The sequence below is a fragment of the Pseudophryne corroboree genome, chromosome 3 (assembly GCF_028390025.1).
Source record: "Pseudophryne corroboree isolate aPseCor3 chromosome 3, aPseCor3.hap2, whole genome shotgun sequence".
Classification (NCBI taxonomy): domain Eukaryota; kingdom Metazoa; phylum Chordata; class Amphibia; order Anura; family Myobatrachidae; genus Pseudophryne; species Pseudophryne corroboree.
In genome coordinates, this window is record NC_086446.1 from 31,791,978 (window position 1) to 31,819,376 (window position 27,399).

Genomic DNA, 27,399 nt, shown 5'->3' on the forward strand with positions numbered 1-27,399 from the left:
TGCAGTGCTGTGCGCTACCTCATGAAGACTGAAAAGTCTTCTGCCGCCTGTTTCTGGACCTCTTCAATCTTCGGCATCTGCAAGGGGGGTCGGCGGCGCGGCTCCGGGACCGGACTCCATGGCTGGGCCTGTGTTCGATCCCTCTGGAGCTAATGGTGTCCAGTAGCCTAAGAAGCCAATCCATCCTGCACGCAGGTGAGTTCACTTCTCTCCCCTAAGTCCCTCGATGCAGTGAGCCTGTTGCCAGCAGGACTCACTGAAAATAAAAAACCTAAAAACTTTTTCTAAGCAGCTCTTTAGGAGAGCCACCTAGATTGCACCCTGCTCGGACGGGCACAAAAACCTAACTGAGGCTTGGAGGAGGGTCATAGGGGGAGGAGCCAGTGCACACCACCTGATCCTAAAGCTTTATTTTTGTGCCCTGTCTCCTGCGGAGCCGCTAATCCCCATGGTCCTGACGGAGTCCCAGCATCCACTAGGACGTCAGAGAAATTATATTTTTCTTATAGGTCGTATATTATTGCAACCCAGTTTCACACCTACCAACTCATGCACATTCAAGTGTGACGTCTCTAATGCCTTACAGTAGCAGATTTCTCCCCTGAGATCTCGGATGTCTACTTAGCTGTGATATCTATGTAAGAAATTTCAAAGTCAGAATATGGAAATGTTTTCTCACCTGTGTGACTTCTCTGGTGTCTAAAGAGATGTGATTTACGTGTAAAACATTTCCCACACTCAGAGCATAGAAATGGCCTCTCACCCGTGTGACTTTTTTCATGTCTAATAGTACTCGATTTGTATGTAAAACATTTCCCACACTGAGAGCATGGAAATGGTGTCTCACCTTTATGACTTCTCTCATGTATAACAAGATATGCTTTCTGTGTAAAAAATTTCCCACAGTCAGGACATGGGAATGATCTATCACTTGAGTGACTTAATTGATGTTTAACAAGATGTGCTTTCCGTGCAAAACATTTCCCACAATCAGAGCAAGGATATGGTTTTTCACCCTTGTGACTTCTCTCATGTCTAGAAAGATTTGATTTATCTGTAAAACATTTCCCACACTCAGAACATGGAAATGATCTCTCACCTGTGTGACTACTCTGATGTGTAACAAGATGTGATTTCTGTGTAAAACATTTCCCACACTCCGTACATAGAAATGGTTTCTCACCTGTGTGAAGTCTCTTATGTCTAACCAGTAATGAATTATGTGTAAAACATTTTCCACACTGAGAGCATGAAAATAGCTTCTCTCCTGTGTGAATTCTCTGATGTGCAACAAGATGTGCTTTCTGTGCAAAACATTTTCTACACTCTGAACATGAGAATGGCCTCTCACCTGTGTGACTTCTCTGATGTCTAACAAGAAATGCTTTCTTTGCAAAACATTTACCACACACAGAACATGGAAATGGCCTCTCACCTGTGTGACTTCTCTGATGTGTAACAAGATCTGATTGATATGTAAAACATTTCCCACACTCAAAACATGGAAATGGTTGCTCAAATGTGTGACTTCTCTCGTCTCTAACAAAGGCCGACGGATGTGTAAACCATTTACTACTTTCGGAAGAGGAAAAAATAGCATCACTGCTATGATCTATACAATGTCCAGCAATGTTTGATGTACCGGGAGAACATTCACCGTTATAAGCAGGATCCGATGACATATCTACACTGTGAAGTACTGGACGTATATTTAGGTTAATGCAGTTTTCTTCTGGAGACTCTTGTGTGATGTTATCTGCTACGTTAAAATCCGGAGACAAAATGAGATGTCCATTAGAGATAGTCCTGCTTTTGCTTCCAGCTGGGAAAATAAAATAATTAGCTAGGAGTTCCACACCAAAAGGTATTACTAATCAATTTCAGATATAAAAACAGTGACCTTCTTAGTGCCAATCAGTTTAATAAACACCTGTACACATTTTTATTTTCAGAACAATCTTAACACTTACATAATACGTAACACAATACTGACTCCTTTTGTAGTGTCATCAAACTGTAAGAATAATATACCTGTTAGTAGAATAAATCAAGATGTTAATAGGATATATATATCTATAGTGACAAAAGGACTGGTAAAGTTTGTCCCAAGTTTTTGACCTATATGATTTAAACTCCCAGGAATATGCCTGTGTTTGTGGAAGGGGCATTAGGTCCTATATTATGTTTGTGATTTAAACCCCCAGGGAATGTCTGTTTTGCTAAGCAGACTTGAGTAGAGTTAGGGCTTTTAGTAAAGCCGGATAATGGGTCCTGGGGGTATTGGTGTGAGAAAGAAAGGAGGGCTCCGCCCATAAAACCCATTTTGCGATTTTAGGCCCTGAGAGCAGGCTAATTAGTGTCTGGACTTATAAGAATCAGATATAAGCTGTGTCAGGGCTTGGCTCGGGGTGTCGCTACCTGGAGGAAACAGGCAGCAGGCCTGTTATGAGACACTGTGAATTACTGACTGTAAGTACTGTGCATATGCCTGTTTGTCGTAAAGGCATTGGGTTCTACCACTCTGGGAGAATCTATTATGTTTGTGATTTAAACCCCCAGGGAATGTGTTTTGCTAAACAGACTTGAGTATACCCCACTGGACCCCAGTCCTGCAACAGCAATCTCTAGTGACCGCTGGTAAGACTGTTTCAGGGACGAAGGGTGCTGGGTGGTAGATAGGCCAGCAGTGCCAAGAAGGTTCCTACCCAATAAAAGACTTGATAATATGTTTTCGGTGTGGTGGTTTGGGCCATATTACGCCTAATTGTTCACTTACCTCTAACCCTATGAATGTGCGATACTGCTTATGTCAATCGCAGAGTGTCTTTCTTTGCTCAGTAAGCCTTCACTGCAGACCGACAAGCCAATGTGTCTAGTCACTGTAGACCAGAGGTTCTCAAACTCGGTCCTCGTGGGCCCACACAGTGCATGTTTTGCAGGTAACCCAGCAGGTGCACAGGTGTATTAATTACTCACTGACACATTTTAAAAGGTCCACAGGTGGAGCTAATTATTTCACTTGTGATTCTGTGAGGAGACCTGCAAAACATGCACTGTGTGGGCCCACGAGGACCAAGTTTAAGAACCTCTGCTGTAAAAGATAACCAGGTGGAGGCTCTGTTAGATTCTGGTAGCCCGGTTACTCTAAAGCAGTGGTTCTCAAACTCGGTCCTCAAGACCCCACACGGTCCACGTTTTCCAGGTCACCCGGCAGCTGCACTGTGTATCACCAACTGTCACATTTTAAAAATCTACAGGTGACCTGCAAAACATGGACCATGTGGGGTCCTGAGGACCGAGTTTGAGAACCTGTGCTCTGATGTAAGCCGAATTGGTGAATTCCTTAAACCGTAAAGGAAAAACTGTTGGTGTGACTTACATACATGGGGGATACTATGTAATATGTAACTGCGGAGGAAAGCATAGAAATGCATTGTGTATCCGCTGTAGTCTCTGTAAAGGTTGTCAGAGCTTTTTCACTTTACCTTTCAGTGGCTACACTCCTGGCCAGCCCTCTACCCACAGCTAATAACTGCAGTGTGCCTCAATTTGGGTGCAAGAGGATTGTTTTTTAGCCAAAATAAACAAGCAAAACTATTTAAAAAAAACACTGGGAAGCCTTCGGTCACCCTCATGTAACATAGAACTGTGGCTAAACTCTTGCAAATAATTTAGGTTAAAGCATCAGTGTAAAAAAGCAGTGAGAGGTATGAAGAGCAGAACAGTATTAATATAGGGAAAGCAGAGGGGTAGAGCAGGATACAGAGACAGGTCAGATGAAGAGCAACATAACAGAGCATCCAAGCACAGAGACTGGAGTGAGCTACTGTGCCAGTATAGTACTGTGTGTGAGAAATACACGTGTGCATAGTGGTGCAGTGTGTAGTTTAGGGTGAAGGGAAACAAATTGCAGTATATAATCAAACATTCATGTATTATTACACAAGGAATATAATAGTAATGTCACCTGCGGTAGTGAATAGTTGAATTATCTGGGCTGGTAACACACAGTGACATGATGTGAGGAGGAGAGCAGGAGTATAATAGGGGCTGATGGCTCCTGATGTATGAGATACATCAGAGAGTGTGGGGAGGAGACTGGTCAGATCTCTGGGCTGGTAACACACAGTGACATGATGTGAGGAGGAGAGCAGGAGTATAATAGGGGCTGATGGCTCCTGATGTATGAGATACACCACAGAGTGTGGGGAGGAGACTGGACAGATCTCTGGGCTGGTAACACACAGTGACATGATGTGAAGGGGAGAGCAGGAGTATAATAGTGGCTGATGGCTACTGATATATGAGATACACCAGAGAGTGTGGGGAGTAGACTGGTCAGATATCTGGGCTGGTAACACACAGTGACATGATGTGAGGGGGAGAGCAGGAGTGTAATAGGGGCTGATGGCTCCTGATGTATGAGATACACCAGAGAGTGTGGGGAGGAGACTGGTCAGATCTCTGGGCTGGTAACACACAGTGACATGATGTGAAGGGGAGAGCAGGAGTATAATAGTGGCTGATGGCTACTGATATATGAGATATACCAGAGAGTGTGGGGAGGAGACTGGTCAGATATCTGGGCTGGTAACACACAGTGACATGATGTGAGGGGGAGAGCAGGAGTATAATAGGGGCTGATGGTTCCTGATGTATGAGATACACCAGAGAGTGTGGGGAGGAGACTGGTCAGATCTCTGGGCTGGTAACACACAGTGACATGATGTGAGGGGAGAGAAGTAGTATAATAGGGGCTGATGGCTCCTGATGTATGAGATACACCATAGAGTGTGGGTAGGAGACTGGTCAGATCTCTGGGCTGGTAACACACAGTGACATGATGTGAGGGGAGAGCAGGAGTATAATAGGGGCTGATGGCTCCTGATGTATGAGATACACCAGAGAGTGTAGGGGGGGGAGACTGGTCAGATCTCTGGGCTGGTAACACACAGTGACATGATGTGAGGAGGAGAGCAGGAGTATAATAGGGGCTGATGGCTCCTGATGTACGAAATACACCAGAGAGTGTGTGTGTGGGGGGGGGGAGAATGGTCAGATCTCTGGGCTGGTAACACACAGTGACATGATGTGAGGGGGAGAGCAGGAGTATAATAGGGGCTGATGGTTCCTGATGTATGAGATACACCAGAGAGTGTGGGGAGGAGACTGGTCAGATCTCTGGGCTGGTAACACACAGTGACATGATGTGAGGGGAGAGACGTAGTATAATAGGGGCTGATGGCTCCTGATGTATGAGATACACTATAGAGTGTGGGGAGGAGACTGGTCAGATCTCTGGGCTGTTAACACACAGTGACATGATGTGAGGGGAGAGCAGGAGTATAATAGAGGCTGATGGCTCCTGATGTATGAGATACACCAGAGAGTGTGGGGAGAAGACTGGTCAGATCTCTGGGCTGGTAACACACAGTGACAAGATGTGAGGGGGAGAGCAGGAGTATAATAGCGGCTGATGGCTTCTGATGTATGAGATACACCAGAGAGTGTGGGTAGGAGACTGGTCATATCTCTGGGCTGGTAACACACAGTGACATGATGTGAGGGGGAGAGCAGGAGTGTAATAGGGGCTGATGGCTCCTGATGTATGAGATACACCAGAGATTTTGGGAGGAGACTGGTCATATCTCTGGGCTGGTAACACACAGTGACATGATGTGAGGGGGAGAGCAGGAGTATAATAGGGGCTGATGGTTCCTGATGTATGAGATACACCAGAGAGTGTGGGGAGGAGACTGGACAGATCTCTGGGCTGGTAACACACAGTGACATGATGTGAAGGGCAGAGCAGGAGTATAATAGTGGCTGATGGCTACTGATATATGAGATACACCAAAGAGTGTGGGGAGGAGACTGGTCAGATATCTGGGCTGGTAACACACAGTGACATGATGTGAGGGGGAGAGCAGGAGTATAATAGCGGCTGATGGCTTCTGATGTATGAGATACACCAGAGAGTGTGGGTAGGAGACTGGTTATATCTCTGGGCTGGTAACACACAGTGACATGATGTGAGGGGAGAGCAGGAGTATAATAGGGGCTGATGGCTCCTGATGTATGAGATGCACCATAGAGTGTGGGGAGGAGACTGGTCAGATCTCTGGGCTGGTAACACACAGTGACATGATGTGAGGGGGAGAGCAGGAGTATAATAGGGGCTGATGGTTCCTGATGTATGAGATACACCAGAGAGTGTGGGGAGGAGACTGGTCAGATCTCTGGGCTGGTAACACACAGTGACATGATGTGAGGGGAGAGAAGTAGTATAATAGGGGCTGATGGCTCCTGATGTATGAGATACACCATAGAGTGTGGGTAGGAGACTGGTCAGATCTCTGGGCTGGTAACACACAGTGACATGATGTGAGGGGAGAGCAGGAGTATAATAGGGGCTGATGGCTCCTGATGTATGAGATACACCAGAGAGTGTAGGGGGGGAGACTGGTCAGATCTCTGGGCTGGTAACACACAGTGACATGATGTGAGGAGGAGAGCAGGAGTATAATAGGGGCTGATGGCTCCTGATGTACGAGATACACCAGAGAGTGTGTGTGGGGGGGGGGGGGGGGGAGAATGGTCAGATCTCTGGGCTGGTAACACACAGTGACATGATGTGAGGGGGAGAGCAGGAGTATAATAGGGGCTGATGGTTCCTGATGTATGAGATACACCAGAGAGTGTGGGGAGGAGACTGGTCAGATCTCTGGGCTGGTAACACACAGTGACATGATGTGAGGGGAGAGACGTAGTATAATAGGGGCTGATGGCTCCTGATGTATGAGATACACTATAGAGTGTGGGGAGGAGACTGGTCAGATCTCTGGGCTGGTAACACACAGTGACATGATGTGAGGGGAGAGCAGGAGTATAATAGAGGCTGATGGCTCCTGATGTATGAGATACACCAGAGAGTGTGGGGAGAAGACTGGTCAGATCTCTGGGCTGGTAACACACAGTGACAAGATGTGAGGGGGAGAGCAGGAGTATAATAGCGGCTGATGGCTTCTGATGTATGAGATACACCAGAGAGTGTGGGTAGGAGACTGGTCATATCTCTGGGCTGGTAACACACAGTGACATGATGTGAGGGGGAGAGCAGGAGTGTAATAGGGGCTGATGGCTCCTGATGTATGAGATACACCAGAGATTTTGGGAGGAGACTGGTCATATCTCTGGGCTGGTAACACACAGTGACATGATGTGAGGGGAGAGCAGGAGTATAATAGGGGCTGATGGCTCCTGATGTATGAGATACACCATAGAGTGTGGGGAGGAGACTGGTCAGATCTCTGGGCTGGTAACACACAGTGACATGATGTGAGGGGGAGAGTAGGAGTATAATAGGGGCTGATGGTTCCTGATGTATGAGATACACCAGAGAGTGTGGGGAGGAGACTGGTCAGATCTCTGGGCTGGTAACACACAGTGACATGATGTGAGGGGAGATAAGTAGTATAATAGGGGCTGATGGCTCCTGATGTATGAGATACACCATAGAGTGTGGGGAGGAGACTGGTCAGATCTCTGGGCTGGTAACACACAGTGACATGATGTGAGGGGAGAGCAGGAGTATAATAGGGGCTGATGGCTCCTGATGTATGAGATACACCAGAGATTGTGGGGAGGAGACTGGTCATATCTCTGGGCTGATAACACACAGTGACATGATGTGAGGGGAGAGCAGGAGTATAATAGGGGCTGATGGCTCCTGATGTATGAGATACACCATAGAGTGTGGGGAGGAGACTGGTCAGATCTCTGGGCTGGTAACACACAGTGACATGATGTGAGGGGGAGAGCAGGAGTATAATAGGGGCTGATGGTTCCTGATGTATGAGATACACAAGAGAGTGTGGGGAGGAGACTGGTCAGATCTCTGGGCTGGTAAAACACAGTGACATGATGTGAGGGGAGAGAAGTAGTATAATAGGGGCTGATGGCTCCTGATGTATGAGATACACCAGAGAGTGTAGGGGGGGGAGACTGGTCAGATCTCTGGGCTGGTAACACACAGTGACATGATGTGAGGGGAGAGCAGGAGTATGATAGAGGCGGATGGCTCCTGATGTATGAGATACACCAGAGAGTGTGGGGAGGAGACTGGTCAGATCTCTGGGCTGGTAACACACAGTGACATGATGTGAAGGGGAGAGCAGGAGTATAATAGGGGCTGATGGCTCCTGATGTATGAGATACACCAGAGAGTGTAGGGGGGGGGGGGACTGGTCAGATCTCTGGGCTGGTAACACACAGTGACATGATGTGAAGGGGAGAGCAGGAGTATAATAGTGGCTGATGGCTACTGATATATGAGATACACCAGAGAGTGTGGGGAGGAGACTGGTCAGATATCTGGGCTGGTAACACACAGTGACATGATGTGAGGGGGAGAGCAGGAGTATAAAAGCGGCTGATGGCTTCTGATGTATGAGATACACCAGAGAGTGTGGGTAGGAGACTGGTTATATCTCTGGGCTGGTAACACACAGTGACATGATGTGAGGGGGAGAGCAGGAGTGTAATAGGGGCTGATGGCTCCTGATGTATGAGATACACCAGAGATTGTGGGGAGGAGACTGGTCATATCTCTGGGCTGGTAACACACAGTGACATGATGTGAGGGGAGAGCAGGAGTATAATAGGGGCTGATGGCTCCTGATGTATGAGATACACCATAGAGTGTGGGGAGGAGACTGGTCAGATCTCTGGGCTGGTAACACACAGTGACATGATGTGAAGGGGAGAGCAGGAGTATAATAGTGGCTGATGGCTACTGATATATGAGATACACCAGAGAGTGTGGGGAGGAGACTGGTCAGATATCTGGGCTGGTAACACACAGTGACATGATGTGAGGGGGAGAGCAGGAGTATAATAGCGGCTGATGGCTTCTGATGTATGAGATACACCAGAGAGTGTGTGTAGGAAACTGGTCAGATCTCTGGGCTGGTAACACACAGTGACATGATGTGAGGGGGAGAGCAGGAGTGTAATAGGGGCTGATGGCTCCTGATGTATGAGATACAACAGAGATTGTGGGGAGGAGACTGGTCAGATCTCTGGGCTGGTAACACACAGTGACATGATGTGAGGGGAGAGCAGGACTATAATAGGGGCTGATGGCTCCTGATGTATGAGATGCACCATAGAGTGTGGGGAGGAGACTGGTCAGATCTCTGGGCTGGTAACACACAGTGACATGATGTGAGGGGGAGAGCAGGAGTATAATAGGGGCTGATGGTTCCTGATGTATGAGATACACCAGAGAGTGTGGGGAGGAGACTGGTCAGATCTCTGGGCTGGTAACACACAGTGACAAGATGTGAGGGGAGAGAAGTAGTATAATAGGGGCTGATGGCTCCTGATGTATGAGATACACCATAGAGTGTGGGGAGGAGACTGGTCAGATCTCTGGGCTGGTAACACACAGTGACATGATGTGAGGGGAGAGCAGGAGTATAATAGGGGCTGATGGCTCCTGATGTATGAGATACACCAGAGAGTGTAGGGGGGGGAGACTGGTCAGATCTCCGGGCTGGTAACACACAGTGACATGATGTGAGGAGGAGAGCAGGAGTATAATAGGGGCTGATGGCTCCTGATGTACGAGATACACCAGAGAGTGTGGGGGGGGGGGGGGGGGGGAGAATGGTCAGATCTCTGGGCTGGTAACACACAATGACATGATGTGAGGGGGAGAGCAGGAGTATAATAGGGGCTGATGGTTCCTGATGTATGAGATACACCAGAGAGTGTGGGGAGGAGACTGGTCAGATCTCTGGGCTGGTAACACACAGTGACATGATGTGAGGGGAGAGACGTAGTATAATAGGGGCTGATGGCTCCTGATGTATGAGATACACTATAGAGTGTGGGGAGGAGACTGGTCAGATCTCTGGGCTGGTAACACACAGTGACATGATGTGAGGGGAGAGCAGGAGTATAATAGAGGCTGATGGCTCCTGATGTATGAGATACACCAGAGAGTGTGGGGAGAAGACTGGTCAGATCTCTGGGCTGGTAACACACAGTGACATGATGTGAGGGGGAGAGCAGGAGTATAATAGCGGCTGATGGCTTCTGATGTATGAGATACACCAGAGAGTGTGGGTAGGAGACTGGTCATATCTCTGGGCTGGTAACACACAGTGACATGATGTGAGGGGGAGAGCAGGAGTGTAATAGGGGCTGATGGCTCCTGATGTATGAGATACACCAGAGATTTTGGGGAGGAGACTGGTCATATCTCTGGGCTGGTAACACACAGTGACATGATGTGAGGGGAGAGCAGGAGTATAAATAGGGGCTGATGGCTCCTGATGTATGAGATACACCATAGAGTGTGGGGAGGAGACTGGTCAGATCTCTGGGCTGGTAACACACAGTGACATGATGTGAGGGGGAGAGTAGGAGTATAATAGGGGCTGATGGTTCCTGATGTATGAGATACACCAGAGAGTGTGGGGAGGAGACTGGTCAGATCTCTGGGCTGGTAACACACAGTGACATGATGTGAGGGGAGAGAAGTAGTATAATAGGGGCTGATGGCTCCTGATGTATGAGATACACCATAGAGTGTGGGGAGGAGACTGGTCAGATCTCTGGGCTGGTAACACACAGTGACATGATGTGAGGGGAGAGCAGGAGTATAATAGGGGCTGATGGCTCCTGATGTATGAGATACACCATAGAGTGTGGGTAGGAGACTGGTTATATCTCTGGGCTGGTAACACACAGTGACATGATGTGAGGGGGAGAGCAGGAGTGTAATAGGGGCTGATGGCTCCTGATGTATGAGATACACTATAGAGTGTGGGGAGGAGACTGGTCAGATCTCTGGGCTGGTAACACACAGTGACATGATGTGAGGGGAGAGCAGGAGTATAATAGAGGCTGATGGCTCCTGATGTATGTGTTATGCACTCCAGTGCCTGCAGGAATGTACTGGTGTTTGAACTGTTATGCAAAACAAATGGACTTACAGACAGACTGGGGAATATGACATAACGTACACAGAAGGTGATAGGTTAACAAAATACACACAAAGTGAACAGAGAAGCCCAGAGGCTAAGGAACTGGGTATCTCCCTTGTATTAGAACTGCTCAGATGGGAAAAGCAAGATGTTGTGTTTTAATACGTAGAGAACCCGAAATGCTGTTGCTAAGGGCAACAGTAAAACCCTAAAGGGTTACCAACGGGTGTGGCAGTAAACTCCTTGGTCAGAGATGGAATGATAGACACAAGGAGAGTCTCCACAATCCTAATTCTCACTTGCAGTGCACAGGTTCAGCTTACTGCCACTAAACTGACCCCTGACACCTAGCACAGTGAGACAGGATTAGACAGGCAAGTCTTAGAATACAGCCGCAAACTTGCTAAGTTCACAGAGTAGTAACAGAACCCCAGCAAGCTAAACGACTGACTCCAGTCTTACTGCTAGGTCTGGATTGGCAGAGTGTAATACCAAATCCCCAGGCCTATTTGCAGTAAGCAACAAACAAATACAAAGCTACACAGTACTGGCTAACTTTCAGAAACTGACTAACCAACAAAGATTCAGCAGCATCTGCTTACCCTGAGAAGAGGCCTTATAAAGCAGGTGCTGTCCACGCCCCACTCAGACCTCACAGACTGTGAGCACAAAAACCAGCACCGGATCCCCTGCCATGCACAGAGCCTATAACCACTGCTCAGCAAAAGACCCGAACCGGAGTATCAGCTGCGCTCAGGTCACTCCGCTAGCACTTGTCTCCCGGTTGCCATGACGACGTGGCAGCACAGGGCAGGAGACCCTAACAGTACCCCCCCTCTGACGAGGGGTCAAAGAACCCCTACCACCGGGTTTATCGGGGAACTGCGAGAAGAAAGAGCGTATCAGTCTGGGGGCATGAAGATCACAACTGCGCACCCACGACCGCTCCTCCGGGCCATACCCCTTCCAGTGCACCAAAAATGACAGCCGACCCCGAACCACCTTGGAGTCAAGAATCCTTTCAACAACAAACTCCCTCTGGCCACGTATCAGAAGAGGGGAAGGTCTTCCACTGGAAGAAGGATTACTAATCGCCCGTTTTAAAAGGGAACAATGAAAGGTTTTATTGATACCCAAAGAACGGGGTAGATCTAAAGGGCCCTACACACTGGCCGATTTTTTGAAAGATATGAACGATCTCGTTCATAAATGAACGAGAACTCGTTCATATCTTTCAGTGTGGAGACTCCTGCGATGAACGATGCGCGGCCCCGCGCTCGTTCATCGCTGGTCTCCCGTCGGCTGTGCATGCAGGCCAATATGGACGATCTCGTCCATATTTGCCTGCACTTCAATGCAGCCGCGTGACGGGGGGAGTGAAGAAACTTCACTCCCCCCGTCACTGCCCCCCCCGCCGCCGGGCCGCTCGTCGGACGTATCCGCCGTCGGGCAGCTCGGCGGCGGGTCGGCCAGTGAGTAGGGCCCTTAACTGAAATGCCACCGGATTGATAACCCTGGTGATCTTATAAGGGCCGATGAACCGGGGGCCTAACTTATGAGATGGCTGTCTCAACTTCAAATTCTTGGTAGACAACCAGACGAAGTCTCCTAATTTGAAGCTGCAGGGTCTTTTCCGCTTATCAAAAACCCTTTTGGTCACTAATGACACAGACACAAGGGCTTTCTTCACTTTCCGCCAAATACCTCTAAGGACCGAAACCACAGAGGAACCACCAGGCGTGGAGTCCAGGGGGTCAAAAGAATTGGCCTTAGGATGATGCCCATACACACAAAGGAATGGAGAGATCCCTGTAGCAGAGTGAGCCGCGTTGTTATAGGCAAACTCCGCCATGGACAGATGAGCAACCCAGTCAGTCTGACACTTGGAGACATAACACCTGAGGAACTGCTCCAAGTCCTGGTTCACCCTTTCAGTCTGCCCATTAGACTGCGGATGGTAGCCCGACGACAAGCTGACAGAAATCTGGAGATCGGAACAAAATGCCCTCCAGAATTTGGCCACAAACTGGGATCCGCGGTCAGAGACCACATCAAGTGGCAACCCGTGGAGACGCACAACATGCAGCATAAATAATTCAGACAGGCGTCTGGCCGATGGCAGCCCAACCAGTGGAACGAAGTGCGCCATCTTCGAAAACCTGTCAACGACAACCCAGATGGCTGTCATCCCCGAGGATTTGGGCAAGTCCACCACAAAATCCATTGAAATGTGGGTCCATGGCTTAGATGGGATAGAGAGTGGATGTAATGGGCCAACCGGAACCCCTCTAGGAGTCTTATTTCGGGCACAGATGTCACATGCCCGAACCCACTGATCCACATCCTTAGCCACCGAGGGCCACCACACCGCCCTAGATAGCAACTCCCGAGTTCTGGCAATACCCGGGTGACCTGCAGACTTCTTGGCATGGAATTCCAGGAACACTCGCTGTCTTAACCTAGGAGGCACAAACAAAAGACCTACCGGAAGGTCTGGAGGAGCCTGCTCCTGTGCTCTAAGGACTAATGATAAGAGGTCCTGGGTAATGCCCACTTTAATACATGATGGGGAAACAATGGGCAACGGCTCCTCGGTGGTCTCCTGGATTGGAGCAAAACTCCGCGAGAGCGCATCAGCCTTGATGTTTTTTGACCCAGGGCGATATGTTATCAAAAAATTAAAGCGAGCAAAAAACAAAGCCCATCGTGCCTGCCTGGCATTGAGACGCTTCGCTGACTCTAAATATGCCAGATTCTTATGGTCAGTGAGAATTGAGACCACAAACTTAGCCCCCTCAAGCCAGTGTCTCCACTCCTCGAGTGCATCCTTAATAGCCAACAATTCCCGGTTACCCACGTCATAATTCATCTCGGCAGGCGAAAATTTACGGGAAAAGTAAGCACAGGGATGAAGGCGATTATCAGACACTCCCATCTGAGAAAGCACTGCCCCAATACCCATCTTAGAGGCATCCACCTCCACCACAAAAGGACGCTCTGGATCTGGGTGTCGCAGCACCTTGGCCGAAACAAATGCCCTTTTGAGACGGGCAAAAGCCGCTTTAGCCTCACAAGACCAGTGAGCAACATCCGCCCCTTTCTTAGTGAGTGCCACCAAGGGCGCCACTATAGACGAAAATCCAGCGATAAATCGTCTATAAAAATTCGCAAAGCCCAGGAAACGCTGAAGCGCCTTCAAACTAGTGGGCTGCACCCAATCCAGGACTGCCTGTACCTTGGAACCCTCCATTTGGAAACCTTCTGGGGAGATAATATATCCTAGAAATGCGATTTGCTGAACTTCAAATTCGCACTTCTCCAGCTTCGCCCCAAGCCGGTGGTCTCTGAGTTTCTGGAGGACTAAGCGTACATGCTTCCGATGTTCCTCCAGGGAATGGGAGAAGATTAGGATGTCATCTAAGTATACAACTAAGAATCTATCCAAATATTCCCTGAGCACATCATTCATGAAATCCTGGAAGACTGCCGGGGCATTACAGAGCCCAAAAGGCATCACCAAATATTCATAATGCCCTGAGTGGGTATTAAAGGCAGTCTTCCATTCATCCCCCTCTCTTATTCGGATTAGATTGTACGCACCGCGTAGGTCAATCTCAGAAAAAATGGTGGCAGTACGAAGCTGGTCAAACAAGACCGAAATGAGAGGCAGTGGGTATGAGTTTTTAATCGTGATACGGTTCAATTCCCTGAAGTCGATGCAGGGTCGCAACGAACCGTCCTTTTTACCCACGAAGAAGAACCCCGACCCAACTGGAGACTGTGAAGGTCTGATAAATCCCTTAGCCAAGTTCTCCTGAATGTACTCTGCCATAGCCTGAGTCTCAGGACGTGACAGGGAGTACAACCTGCTCTTGGGAAGCTTAGCATTTGGCAACAAATCAATGGCACAGTCATAGGGGCGATGGGGAGGTAGTACCTCTGCAACTTTTTTGGAGAACACGTCCGCAAAATCTGCATAACACCCTGGCAATCCTGGCAAACTTAGCTGCGAGAGCCTGACTGGAAGGCTCAAGCAACTCCTGAAACAATCAGTACCCCAACTAAGAATCTCCCCAGAGACCCAGTCAAATTGAGGATTGTGGGCCCTTAACCAGGGTAACCCCAACACCAATGGGGCAAAAGTACAGACAGTCACATAAAAGGACAATTTTTCAGAGTGTGTGGCTCCAATAAACAAAGAAATCTGGCTAGTGCAAGAGGTAATTTTACCTTGGGATAATGGTTCCCCGTTTAACCCACAAATCTCAATTTCCGATGCCAAGGGTACTAAGGGAACAGAGTGTTTCAGGGCGAATTGGTGGTCCATAAAAACCCCGTCGGCCCCAATGTCCACAAAGGCCTCAGTCTTGACAGTTTGACCGAGGATCTTCAAGGTCACCGGAATGATAAAAGTCTTCTTGGGAAATTCTGACTTCTGGCCTGACAGGATATTTCCCATCACCCTCAGGCCCTGAAGTTTTCCGGCTTTTCTGGGCATGATACTACCACATGACCTTTATTCCCACAGTACAAACACAACCCCTGCTGTCTCCTCCGCGTCTTCTCACGCGAGGAGAGGCGGGTAGCCCCAATCTGCATAGGCTCCTCTGAAAATTCCTCAGAGTCTGAGGTTCCCTTGGGAAGGAAGGAAATCTCAGTCTCCCTTTCAAGCCTACGCTCTCTCAGCCGTCTATCCACCCGGATGGATAACTGCATGAGCTGATCCAAGCTATCAGGCAAGGGATATTGTACCAGTTGGTCCTTTATCTGGTTAGAAAGACCTCTTCGGTACTGGTGTCTCAGGGCTGGGTCATTCCACTGGGTATCATGGGCCAACCTCCGAAACTCCGAACAGTAAACCTCAACTGGCCTTCGCCCTTGCTTAAGGATCGAAATCTGAGCCTCGGCTGAGGCCGTCTTGTCAGGGTCATCATACAACATGCCCAGTGCCGTAAAAAAAGCATCAACACTTTTAAGCGACGGACAGTCAGGCTGCAACCCATATGCCCAGACCTGTGGGTCTCCTTGTAGCAAGGAAATCACTATGCCCACCCGCTGAAACTCCGACCCAGAAGACTGAGGCCTAAGCCGGAAGTATAGCTTGCAGCTCTCCTTGAAACAAAAGAACTGCGAGCGATCTCCAGAAAAACGATCCGGGAGATTTACTTTCGGCTCCTTAACCCCTGCAGGTGCTGCTGCTGCGGGAGCTCCGCCAGCAGCCTGGGAGGTGTGCATTTTAATGGACAAATCATTAAATTGTCGAGTCAGGACCTGCACCTGATCGACCACCTGTTGCAACGTATTTTGAGGGGTATGCTCCATATTCCCACAAAATTTCAACAGGAGTATTAGGCTGCTGAATATGTTATGCACTCCAGTGCCTGCAGGAATGTACTGGTGTTTGAACTGTTATGCAAAACAAATGGACTTACAGACAGACTGGGGAATATGACATAACGTACACAGAAGGTGATAGGTTAACAAAATACACACAAAGTGAACAGAGAAGCCCAGAGGCTAAGGAACTGGGTATCTCCCTTGTATTAGAACTGCTCAGATGGGAAAAGCAAGATGTTGTGTTTTAATACGTAGAGAACCCGAAATGCTGTTGCTAAGGGCAACAGCAAAACCCTAAAGGGTTACCAACGGGTGTGGCAGTAAACTCCTTGGTCAGAGATGGAATGATAGACACAAGGAGAGTCTCCACAATCCTAATTCTCACTTGCAGTGCACAGGTTCAGCTTACTGCCACTAAACTGACCCCTGACACCTAGCACAGTGAGACAGGATTAGACAGGCAAGTCTTAGAATACAGCCGCAAACTTGCTAAGTTCACAGAGTAGTAACAGAACCCCAGCAAGCTAAACGACTGACTCCAGTCTTACTGCTAGGTCTGGATTGGCAGAGTGTAATACCAAATCCCCAGGCCTATTTGCAGTAAGCAACAAACAAATACAAAGCTACACAGTACTGGCTAACTTTCAGAAACTGACTAACCAACAAAGATTCAGCAGCATCTGCTTACCCTGAGAAGAGGCCTTATAAAGCAGGTGCTGTCCACGCCCCACTCAGACCTCACAGACTGTGAGCACAAAAACCAGCACCGGATCCCCTGCCATGCACAGAGCCTATAACCACTGCACAGCAAAAGACCCGAACCGGAGTATCAGCTGCGCTCAGGTCACTCCGCTAGCACTTGTCTCCCGGTTGCCATGACGACGTGGCAGCACAGGGCAGGAGACCCTAACAGTATGAGATACACCAGAGAGTGTGGGGAGAAGACTGGTCAGATCTCTGGGCTGGTAACACACAGTGACATGATGTGAGGGGGAGAGCAGGAGTATAATAGCGGCTGATGGCTTCTGATGTATGAGATACACCAGAGAGTGTGGGTAGGAGACTGGTCATATCTCTGGGCTGGTAACACACAGTGACATGATGTGAGGGGGAGAGCAGGAGTGTAATAGGGGCTGATGGTTCCTGATGTATGAGATACACCAGAGAGTGTGGGGAGGAGACTGGTCAGATCTCTGGGCTGGTAACACACAGTGACATGATGTGAGGGGAGAGAAGTAGTATAATAGGGGCTGATGGCTCCTGATGTATGAGATACACCATAGAGTGTGGGGAGGAGACTGGTCAGATCTCTGGGCTGGTAACACACAGTGACATGATGTGAGGGGAGAGCAGGAGTATAATAGGGGCTGATGGCTCCTGATGTATGAGATACACCAGAGACTGTGGGGAGGAGACTGGTCATATCTCTGGGCTGGTAACACACAGTGACATGATGTGAGGGGAGAGCAGGAGTATAATAGGGGCTGATGGCTCCTGATGTATGAGATACACCATAGAGTGTGGGGAGGAGACTGGTCAGATCTCTGGGCTGGTAACACACAGTGACATGATGTGAGGGGGAGAGCAGGAGTATAATAGGGGCTGATGGTTCCTGATGTATGAGATACACCAGAGAGTGTGGGGAGGAAACTGGTCAGATCTCTGGGCTGGTAAAACACAGTGACATGATGTGAGGGGAGAGAAGTAGTATAATAGGGGCTGATGGCTCCTGATGTATGAGATACACCATAGAGTGTGGGGAGGAGACTGGTCAGATCTCTGGGCTGGTAACACACAGTGACATGATGTGAGGGGAGAGCAGGAGTATAATAGGGGCTGATGGCTCCTGATGTATGAGATACACCAGAGAGTGTAGGGGGGGGGAGACTGGTCAGATCTCTGGGCTGGTAACACACAGTGACATGATGTGAGGGGAGAGCAGGAGTATGATAGAGGCGGATGGCTCCTGATGTATGAGATACACCAGAGAGTGTGGGGAGGAGACTGGTCAGATCTCTGGCTGGTAACACACAGTGACATGATGTGAAGGGGAGAGCAGGAGTATAATAGTGGCTGATGGCTACTGATATATGAGATACACCAGAGAGTGTGGGGAGGAGACTGGTCAGATATCTGGGCTGGTAACACACAGTGACATGATGTGAGGGGGAGAGCAGGAGTATAATAGCGGCTGATGGCTTCTGATGTATGAGATACACCAGAGAGTGTGGGTAGGAGACTGGTTATATCTCTGGGCTGGTAACACACAGTGACATGATGTGAGGGGGAGAGCAGGAGTGTAATAGGGGCTGATGGCTCCTGATGTATGAGATACACCAGAGATTGTGGGTAGGAGACTGGTCATATCTCTGGGCTGGTAACACACAGTGACATGATGTGAGGGGAGAGCAGGAGTATAATAGGGGCTGATGGCTCCTGATGTATGAGATACACCATAGAGTGTGGGGAGGAGACTGGTCAGATCTCTGGGCTGGTAACACACAGTGACATGATGTGAAGGGGAGAGCAGGAGTATAATAGTGGCTGATGGCTCCTGATGTATGAGATACACCAGAGAGTGTGGGGAGGAGACTGGTCAGATATCTGGGCTGGAAACACACAGTGACATGATGTGAGGGGGAGAGCAGGAGTATAATAGCGGCTGATGGCTTCTGATGTATGAGATACACCAGAGAGTGTGGGTAGGAGACTGGTCAGATCTCTGGGCTGGTAACACACAGTGACATGATGTGAGGGGGAGAGCAGGAGTGTAATAGGGGCTGATGGCTCCTGATGTATGAGATACACTAGAGATTGTGGGGAGGAGACTGGTCATATCTCTGGGCTGGTAACACACAGTGACATGATGTGAGGGGAGAGCAGGAGTATAATAGGGGCTGATGGCTCCTGATGTATGAGATGCACCATAGAGTGTGGGGAGGAGACTGGTCAGATCTCTGGGCTGGTAACACACAGTGACATGATGTGAGGGGGAGAGCAGGAGTATAATAGGGGCTGATGGTTCCTGATGTATGAGATACACCAGAGAGTGTGGGGAGGAGACTGGTCAGATCTCTGGGCTGGTAACACACAGTGACATGATGTGAGGGGAGAGAAGTAGTATAATAGGGGCTGATGGCTCCTGATGTATGAGATACACCATAGAGTGTGGGGAGGAGACTGGTCAGATTTCTGGGCTGGTAACACACAGTGATATGATGTGAGGGGAGAGCAGGAGTATAATAGGGGCTGATGGCTCCTGATGTATGAGATACACCAGAGAGTGTAGGGGGGGGGAAGACTGGTCAGATCTCTGGGTTGGTAACACACAGTGACATGATGTGAGGAGGAGAGCAGGAGTATAATAGGGGCTGATGGCTCCTGATGTACGAGATACACCAGAGAGTGTGGGGGGGGGGGGGGGGGGGGGAGAATGGTCAGATCTCTGGGCTGGTAACACACAGTGACATGATGTGAGGGGGAGAGCAGGAGTATAATAGGGGCTGATGGTTCCTGATGTATGAGATACACCAGAGAGTGTGGGGAGGAGACTGGTCAGATCTCTGGGCTGGTAACACACAGTGACATGATGTGAGGGGAGAGACGTAATATAATAGGGGCTGATGGCTCCTGATGTATGAGATACACTATAGAGTGTGGGGAGGAGACTGGTCAGATCTCTGGGCTGGTAACACACAGTGACATGATGTGAGGGGAGAGCAGGAGTATAATAGAGGCTGATGGCTCCTGATGTATGAGATACACCAGAGAGTGTGGGGAGAAGACTGGTCAGATCTCTGGGCTGGTAACACACAGTGACATGATGTGAGGGGGAGAGCAGGAGTATAATAGCGGCTGATGGCTTCTGATGTATGAGATACACCAGAGAGTGTGGGTAGGAGACTGGTCATATCTCTGGGCTGGTAACACACAGTGACATGATGTGAGGGGGAGAGCAGGAGTGTAATAGGGGCTGATGGCTCCTGATGTATGAGATACACTAGAGATTTTGGGGAGGAGACTGGTCATATCTCTGGGCTGGTAACACACAGTGACATGATGTGAGGGGAGAGCAGGAGTATAATAGGGGCTGATGGTTCCTGATGTATGAGATACACCAGAGAGTGTGGGGAGAAGACTGGTCAGATCTCTGGGCTGGTAACACACAGTGACATGATGTGAGGGGAGAGAAGTAGTATAATAGGGGCTGATGGCTCCTGATGTATGAGATACACCATAGAGTGTGGGGAGGAGACTGGTCAGATCTCTGGGCTGGTAACACACAGTGACATGATGTGAGGGGAGAGCAGGAGTATAATAGGGGCTGATGGCTCCTGATGTATGAGATACACCAGAGATTGTGGGGAGGAGACTGGTCATATCTCTGGGCTGGTAACACACAGTGACATGATGTGAGGGGAGAGCAGGAGTATAATAGGGGCTGATGGCTCCTGATGTATGAGATACACCATAGAGAGTGGGGAGGAGACTGGTCAGATCTCTGAGCTGGTAACACACAGTGACATGATGTGAGGGGGAGAGCAGGAGTATAATAGGGGCTGATGGTTCCTGATGTATGAGATACACCAGAGAGTGTGGGGAGGAGACTGGTCAGATCTCTGGGCTGGTAAAACACAGTGACATGATGTGAGGGGAGAGAAGTAGTATAACAGGGGCTGATGGCTCCTGATGTATGAGATACACCATAGAGTGTGAGGAGGAGACTGGTCAGATCTCTGGGCTGGTAACACACAGTGACATGATGTGAGGGGAGAGCAGGAGTATAATAGGGGCTGATGGCTCCTGATGTATGAGATACACCAGAGAGTGTAGGGGGGGGGGAGACTGGTCAGATCTCTGGGCTGGTAACACACAGTGACATGATGTGAGGGGAGAGCAGGAGTATGATAGAGGCGGATGGCTCCTGATGTATGAGATACACCAGAGAGTGTGGGGAGGAGACTGGTCAGATCTCTGGGCTGGTAACACACAGTGACATGATGTGAAGGGGAGAGCAGGAGTATAATAGTGGCTGATGGCTACTGATATATGAGATACACCAGAGAGTGTGGGGAGGAGACTGGTCAGATATCTGGGCTGGTAACACACAGTGACATGATGTGAGGGGGAGAGCAGGAGTATAATAGAGGCTGATGGCTTCTGATGTATGAGATACACCAGAGAGTGTGGGTAGGAGACTGGTTATATCTCTGGGCTGGTAACACACAGTGACATGATGTGAGGGGGAGAGCAGGAGTGTAATAGGGGCTGATGGCTCCTGATGTATGAGATACACCAGAGATTGTGGGTAGGAGACTGGTCATATCTCTGGGCTGGTAACACACAGTGACATGATGTGAGGGGAGAGCAGGAGTATAATAGGGGCTGATGGCTCCTGATGTATGAGATACACCATAGAGTGTGGGGAGGAGACTGGTCAGATCTCTGGGCTGGTAACACACAGTGACATGATGTAAAGGGGAGAGCAGGAGTATAATAGTGGCTGATGGCTACTGATATATGAGATACACCAGAGAGTGTGGGGAGGAGACTGGTCAGATATCTGGGCTGGTAACACACAGTGACATGATGTGAGGGGGAGAGCAGGAGTATAATAGCGGCTGATGGCTTCTGATGTATGAGATACACCAGAGAGTGTGGGTAGGAGACTGGTCAGATCTCTGGGCTGGTAACACACAGTGACATGATGTGAGGGGGAGAGCAGGAGTGTAATAGGGGCTGATGGCTCCTGATGTATGAGATACACCAGAGATTGTGGGGGGGAGACTGGTCATATCTCTGGGCTGGTAACACACAGTGACATGATGTGAGGGGAGAGCAGGAGTATAATAGGGGCTGATGGCTCCTGATGTATGAGATGCACCATAGAGTGTGGGGAGGAGACTGGTCAGATCTCTGGGCTGGTAACACACAGTGACATGATGTGAGGGGGAGAGCAGGAGTATAATAGGGGCTGATGGTTCCTGATGTATGAGATACACCAGAGAGTGTGGGGAGGAGACTGGTCAGATCTCTGGGCTGGTAACACACAGTGACATGATGTGAGGGGAGAGAAGTAGTATAATAGGGGCTGATGGCTCCTGATGTATGAGATACACCATAGAGTGTGGGGAGGAGACTGGTCAGATCTCTGGGCTGGTAACACACAGTGACATGATGTGAGGGGAGAGCAGGAGTATAATAGGGGCTGATGGCACCTGATGTATGAAATACACCAGAGAGTGTAGGGGGGGGAGACTGGTCAGATCTCTGGGCTGGTAACACTAAGTGACATGATGTGAGGAGGAGAGCAGGAGTATAATAGGGGCTGATGGCTCCTGATGTACGAGATACACCAGAGAGCGGGGGGGGGGGGGGGGGGAGAATGGTCAGATCTCTGGGCTGGTAACACACAGTGACATGATGTGAGGGGGAGAGCAGGAGTATAATAGGGGCTGATGGTTCCTGATGTATGAGATACACCAGAGAGTGTGGGGAGGAGACTGGTCAGATCTCTGGCTGGTAACACACAGTGACATGATGTGAGAGAGAGACGTAGTATAATAGGGGCTGATGGCTCCTGATGTATGAGATACACTATAGAGTGTGGGGAGGAGACTGGTCAGATCTCTGGGCTGGTAACACACAGTGACATGATGTGAGGGGAGAGCAGGAGTATAATAGAGGCTGATGGCTCCAGATGTATGAGATACACCAGAGAGTGTGGGGAGAAGACTGGTCAGATCTCTGGGCTGGTAACACACAGTGACATGATGTGAGGGGGAGAGCAGGAGTATAATAGCGGCTGATGGCTGATGATGTATGAGATACACCAGAGAGTGTGGGTAGGAGACTGGTCATATCTCTGGGCTGGTAACACACAGTGACATGATGTGAGGGGGAGAGCAGGAGTGTAATAGGGGCTGATGGCTCCTGATGTATGAGATACACCAGAGATTTTGGGGAGGAGACTGGTCATATCTCTGGGCTGGTAACACACAGTGACATGATGTGAGGGGAGAGCAGGAGTATAATAGGGGCTGATGGTTCCTGATGTATGAGATACACCAGAGAGTGTGGGGAGGAGACTGGTCAGATCTCTGGGCTGGTAACACACAGTGACATGATGTGAGGGGAGAGAAGTAGTATAATAGGGGCTGATGGCTCCTGATGTATGAGATACACCATAGAGTGTGGGGAGGAGACTGGTCAGATCTCTGGGCTGGTAACACACAGTGACATGATGTGAGGGGAGAGCAGGAGTATAATAGGGGCTTATGGCTCCTGATGTATGAGATACACCAGAGAGTGTAGGGGGGGGAGACTGGTCAGATCTCTGGGCTGGTAACACACAGTGACATGATGTGAGGAGGAGAGCAGGAGTATAATAGGGGCTGATGGCTCCTGATGTACGAGATACACCAGAGAGTGTGGGGGGGGGGGGGGGGGGGGGGGGAGATTGGTCAGATCTCTGGGCTGGTAACACACAGTGACATGATGTGAGGGGGAGAGCAGGAGTATAATAGGGGCTGATGGTTCCTGATGTATGAGATACACCAGAGAGTGTGGGGAGGAGACCGGTCAGATCTCTGGGCTGGTAACACACAGTGACATGATGTGAGGGGAGAGACGTAGTATAATAGGGGCTGATGGCTCCTGATGTATGAGATACACTATAGAGTGTGGGGAGGAGACTGGTCAGATCTCTGGGCTGGTAACACACAGTGACATGATGTGAGGGGAGAGCAGGAGTATAATAGAGGCTGATGGCTCCTGATGTATGAGATACACCAGAGAGTGTGGGGAGAAAACTGGTCAGATCTCTGGGCTGGTAACACACAGTGACATGATGTGAGGGGGAGAGCAGGAGTATAATAGCGGCTGATGGCTTCTGATGTATGAGATACACCAGAGAGTGTGGGTAGGAGACTGGTCATATCTCTGGGCTGGTAACACACAGTGACATGATGTGAGGGGGAGAGCAGGAGTGTAATAGGGGCTGATGGCTCCTGATGTATGAGATATGACCAGTCTCCTCCCCACACTCTATGGTGTATCTCATACATCAGGAGCCATCAGCCCCTGTTATACTCCTGCTCTCCCCTCACATCATGTCACTGTGTGTTACCAGCCCAGAGATATGACCAGTCTCCTCCCCAAAATCTCTGGTGTATCTCTGGGCTGGTAACACACAGTGACATGATGTGAGGGGAGAGCAGGAGTATAACAGGGGCTGATGGCTCCTGATGTATGAGATACACCATAGAGTGTGGGGAGGAGACTGGTCAGATCTCTGGGCTGGTAACACACAGTGACATGATGTGAGGGGGAGAGTAGGAGTATAATAGGGGCTGATGGTTCCTGATGTATGAGATACACCAGAGAGTGTGGGGAGGAGACTGGTCAGATCTCTGGGCTGGTAACACACAGTGACATGATGTGAGGGGAGAGAAGTAGTATAATAGGGGCTGATGGCTCCTGATGTATGAGATACACCATAGAGTGTGGGGAGGAGACTGGTCAGATCTCTGGGCTGGTAACACACAGTGACATGATGTGAGGGGAGAGCAGGAGTATAATAGGGGCTGATGGCTCCTGATGTATGAGATACACCAGAGACTGTGGGGAGGAGACTGGTCATATCTCTGGGCTGGTAACACACAGTGACATGATGTGAGGGGAGAGCAGGAGTATAATAGGGGCTGATGGCTCCTGATGTATGAGATACACCATAGAGTGTGGGGAGGAGACTGGTCAGATCTCTGGGCTGGTAACACACAGTGACATGATGTGAGGGGGAGAGCAGGAGTATAATAGGGGCTGATGGTTCCTGATGTATGAGATACACCAGAGAGTGTGGGGAGGAGACTGGTCAGATCTCTGGGCTGGTAAAACACAGTGACATGATGTGAGGGGAGAGAAGTAGTATAATAGGGGTTGATGGCTCCTGATGTATGAGATACACCATAGAGTGTGGGGAGGAGACTGGTCAGATCTCTGGGCTGGTAACACACAGTGACATGATGTGAGGGGAGAGCAGGAGTATAATAGGGGCTGATGGCTCCTGATGTATGAGATACACCAGAGAGTGTAGGGGGGGGAGACTGGTCAGATCTCTGGGCTGGTAACACACAGTGACATGATGTGAGGGGAGAGCAGGAGTATGATAGATGCGGATGGCTCCTGATGTATGAGATACACCAGAGAGTGTGGGGAGGAGACTGGTCAGATCTCTGGACTGGTAACACACAGTGACATGATGTGAAGGGGAGAGCAGGAGTATAATAGTGGCTGATGGCTACTGATATATGAGATACACCAGAGAGTGTGGGGAGGAGACTGGTCAGATCTCTGGGCTGGTAACACACAGTGACATGATGTGAGGGGGAGAGCAGGAGTATAATAGGGGCTGATGGTTCCTGATGTATGAGATACACCACAGAGTGTGGGGAGGAGACTGGTCAGATCTCTGGGCTGGTAACACACAGTGACATGATGTGAGGGGAGAGCAGGAGTATAATAGAGGCTGATGGCTCCTGATGTATGAGATACACCAGAGAGTGTGGGGAGAAGACTGGTCAGATCTCTGGGCTGGTAACACACAGTGACATGATGTGAGGGGGAGAGCAGGAGTATAATAGCGGCTGATGGCTTCTGATGTATGAGATACACCAGAGAGTGTGGGTAGGAGACTGGTCATATCTCTGGGCTGGTAACACACAGTGACATGATGTGAGGGGGAGAGCAGGAGTGTAATAGGGGCTGATGGCTCCTGATGTATGAGATACACCAGAGATTTTGGGGAGGAGACTGGTCATATCTCTGGGCTGGTAACACACAGTGACATGATGTGAGGGGAGAGCAGGAGTATAATAGGGGCTGATGGTTCCTGATGTATGAGATACACCAGAAAGTGTGGGTAGGAGACTGGTCAGATCTCTGGGCTGGTAACACACAGTGACATGATGTGAGGGGAGAGAAGTAGTATAATAGGGGCTGATGGCTCCTGATGTATGAGATACACCATAGAGTGTGGGGAGGAGACTGGTCAGATCTCTGGGCTGGTAACACACAGTGACATGATGTGAGGGGAGAGCAGGAGTATAATAGGGGCTTATGGCTCCTGATGTATGAGATACACCAGAGAGTGTAGGGGGGGGAGACTGGTCAGATCTCTGGGCTGGTAACACACAGTGACATGATGTGAGGAGGAGAGCAGGAGTATAATAGGGGCTGATGGCTCCTGATGTACGAGATACACCAGAGAGTGTGTGGGGGGGGGGGGGGGCGGGGGGGGAGAATGGTCAGATCTCTGGGCTGGTAACACACAGTGACATGATGTGAGGGGGAGAGCAGGAGTATAATAGGGGCTGATGGTTCCTGATGTATGAGATACACCAGAGAGTGTGGGGAGGAGACTGGTCAGATCTCTGGGCTGGTAACACACAGTGACATGATGTGAGGGGAGAGACGTAGTATAATAGGGGCTGATGGCTCCTGATGTATGAGATACACTATAGAGTGTGGGGAGGAGACTGGTCAGATCTCTGGGCTGGTAACACACAGTGACATGATGTGAGGGGAGAGCAGGAGTATAACAGGGGCTGATGGCTCCTGATGTATGAGATACACCATAGAGTGTGGGGAGGAGACTGGTCAGATCTCTGGGCTGGTAACACACAGTGACATGATGTGAGGGGGAGAGTAGGAGTATAATAGGGGCTGATGGTTCCTGATGTATGAGATACACCAGAGAGTGTGGGGAGGAGACTGGTCAGATCTCTGGGCTGGTAACACACAGTGACATGATGTGAGGGGAGAGAAGTAGTATAATAGGGGCTGATGGCTCCTGATGTATGAGATACACCATAGAGTGTGGGGAGGAGACTGGTCAGATCTCTGGGCTGGTAACACACAGTGACATGATGTGAGGGGAGAGCAGGAGTATAATAGGGGCTGATGGCTCCTGATGTATGAGATACACCAGAGACTGTGGGGAGGAGACTGGTCATATCTCTGGGCTGGTAACACACAGTGACATGATGTGAGGGGAGAGCAGGAGTATAAT

The 27,399-nt window shown here is 49.5% G+C and overlaps 1 protein-coding gene across 3 annotated transcripts in view; it reads right to left on the reverse strand.

Annotated features, from left to right (window-relative positions):
* Positions 1 to 426: 426 nt before the first annotated feature.
* LOC135054611 (oocyte zinc finger protein XlCOF22-like) overlaps positions 427 to 27,399 on the reverse strand; it is a 133,314-nt gene continuing 106,341 nt past the window's right edge. Inside the window, exon 7 of one of the 3 annotated variants that reach the window (XM_063957805.1) lies at positions 427 to 1,756. In XM_063957805.1, coding sequence (XP_063813875.1) covers positions 618 to 1,756 — 1,139 coding nt within the window. In that variant the 3' untranslated portion in view covers positions 427 to 617. Of the gene's footprint in view, positions 1,823 to 27,399 lie in introns of all 3 variants that reach the window. The other 2 variants (XM_063957804.1, XM_063957803.1) reach the window with 2 other exon arrangements.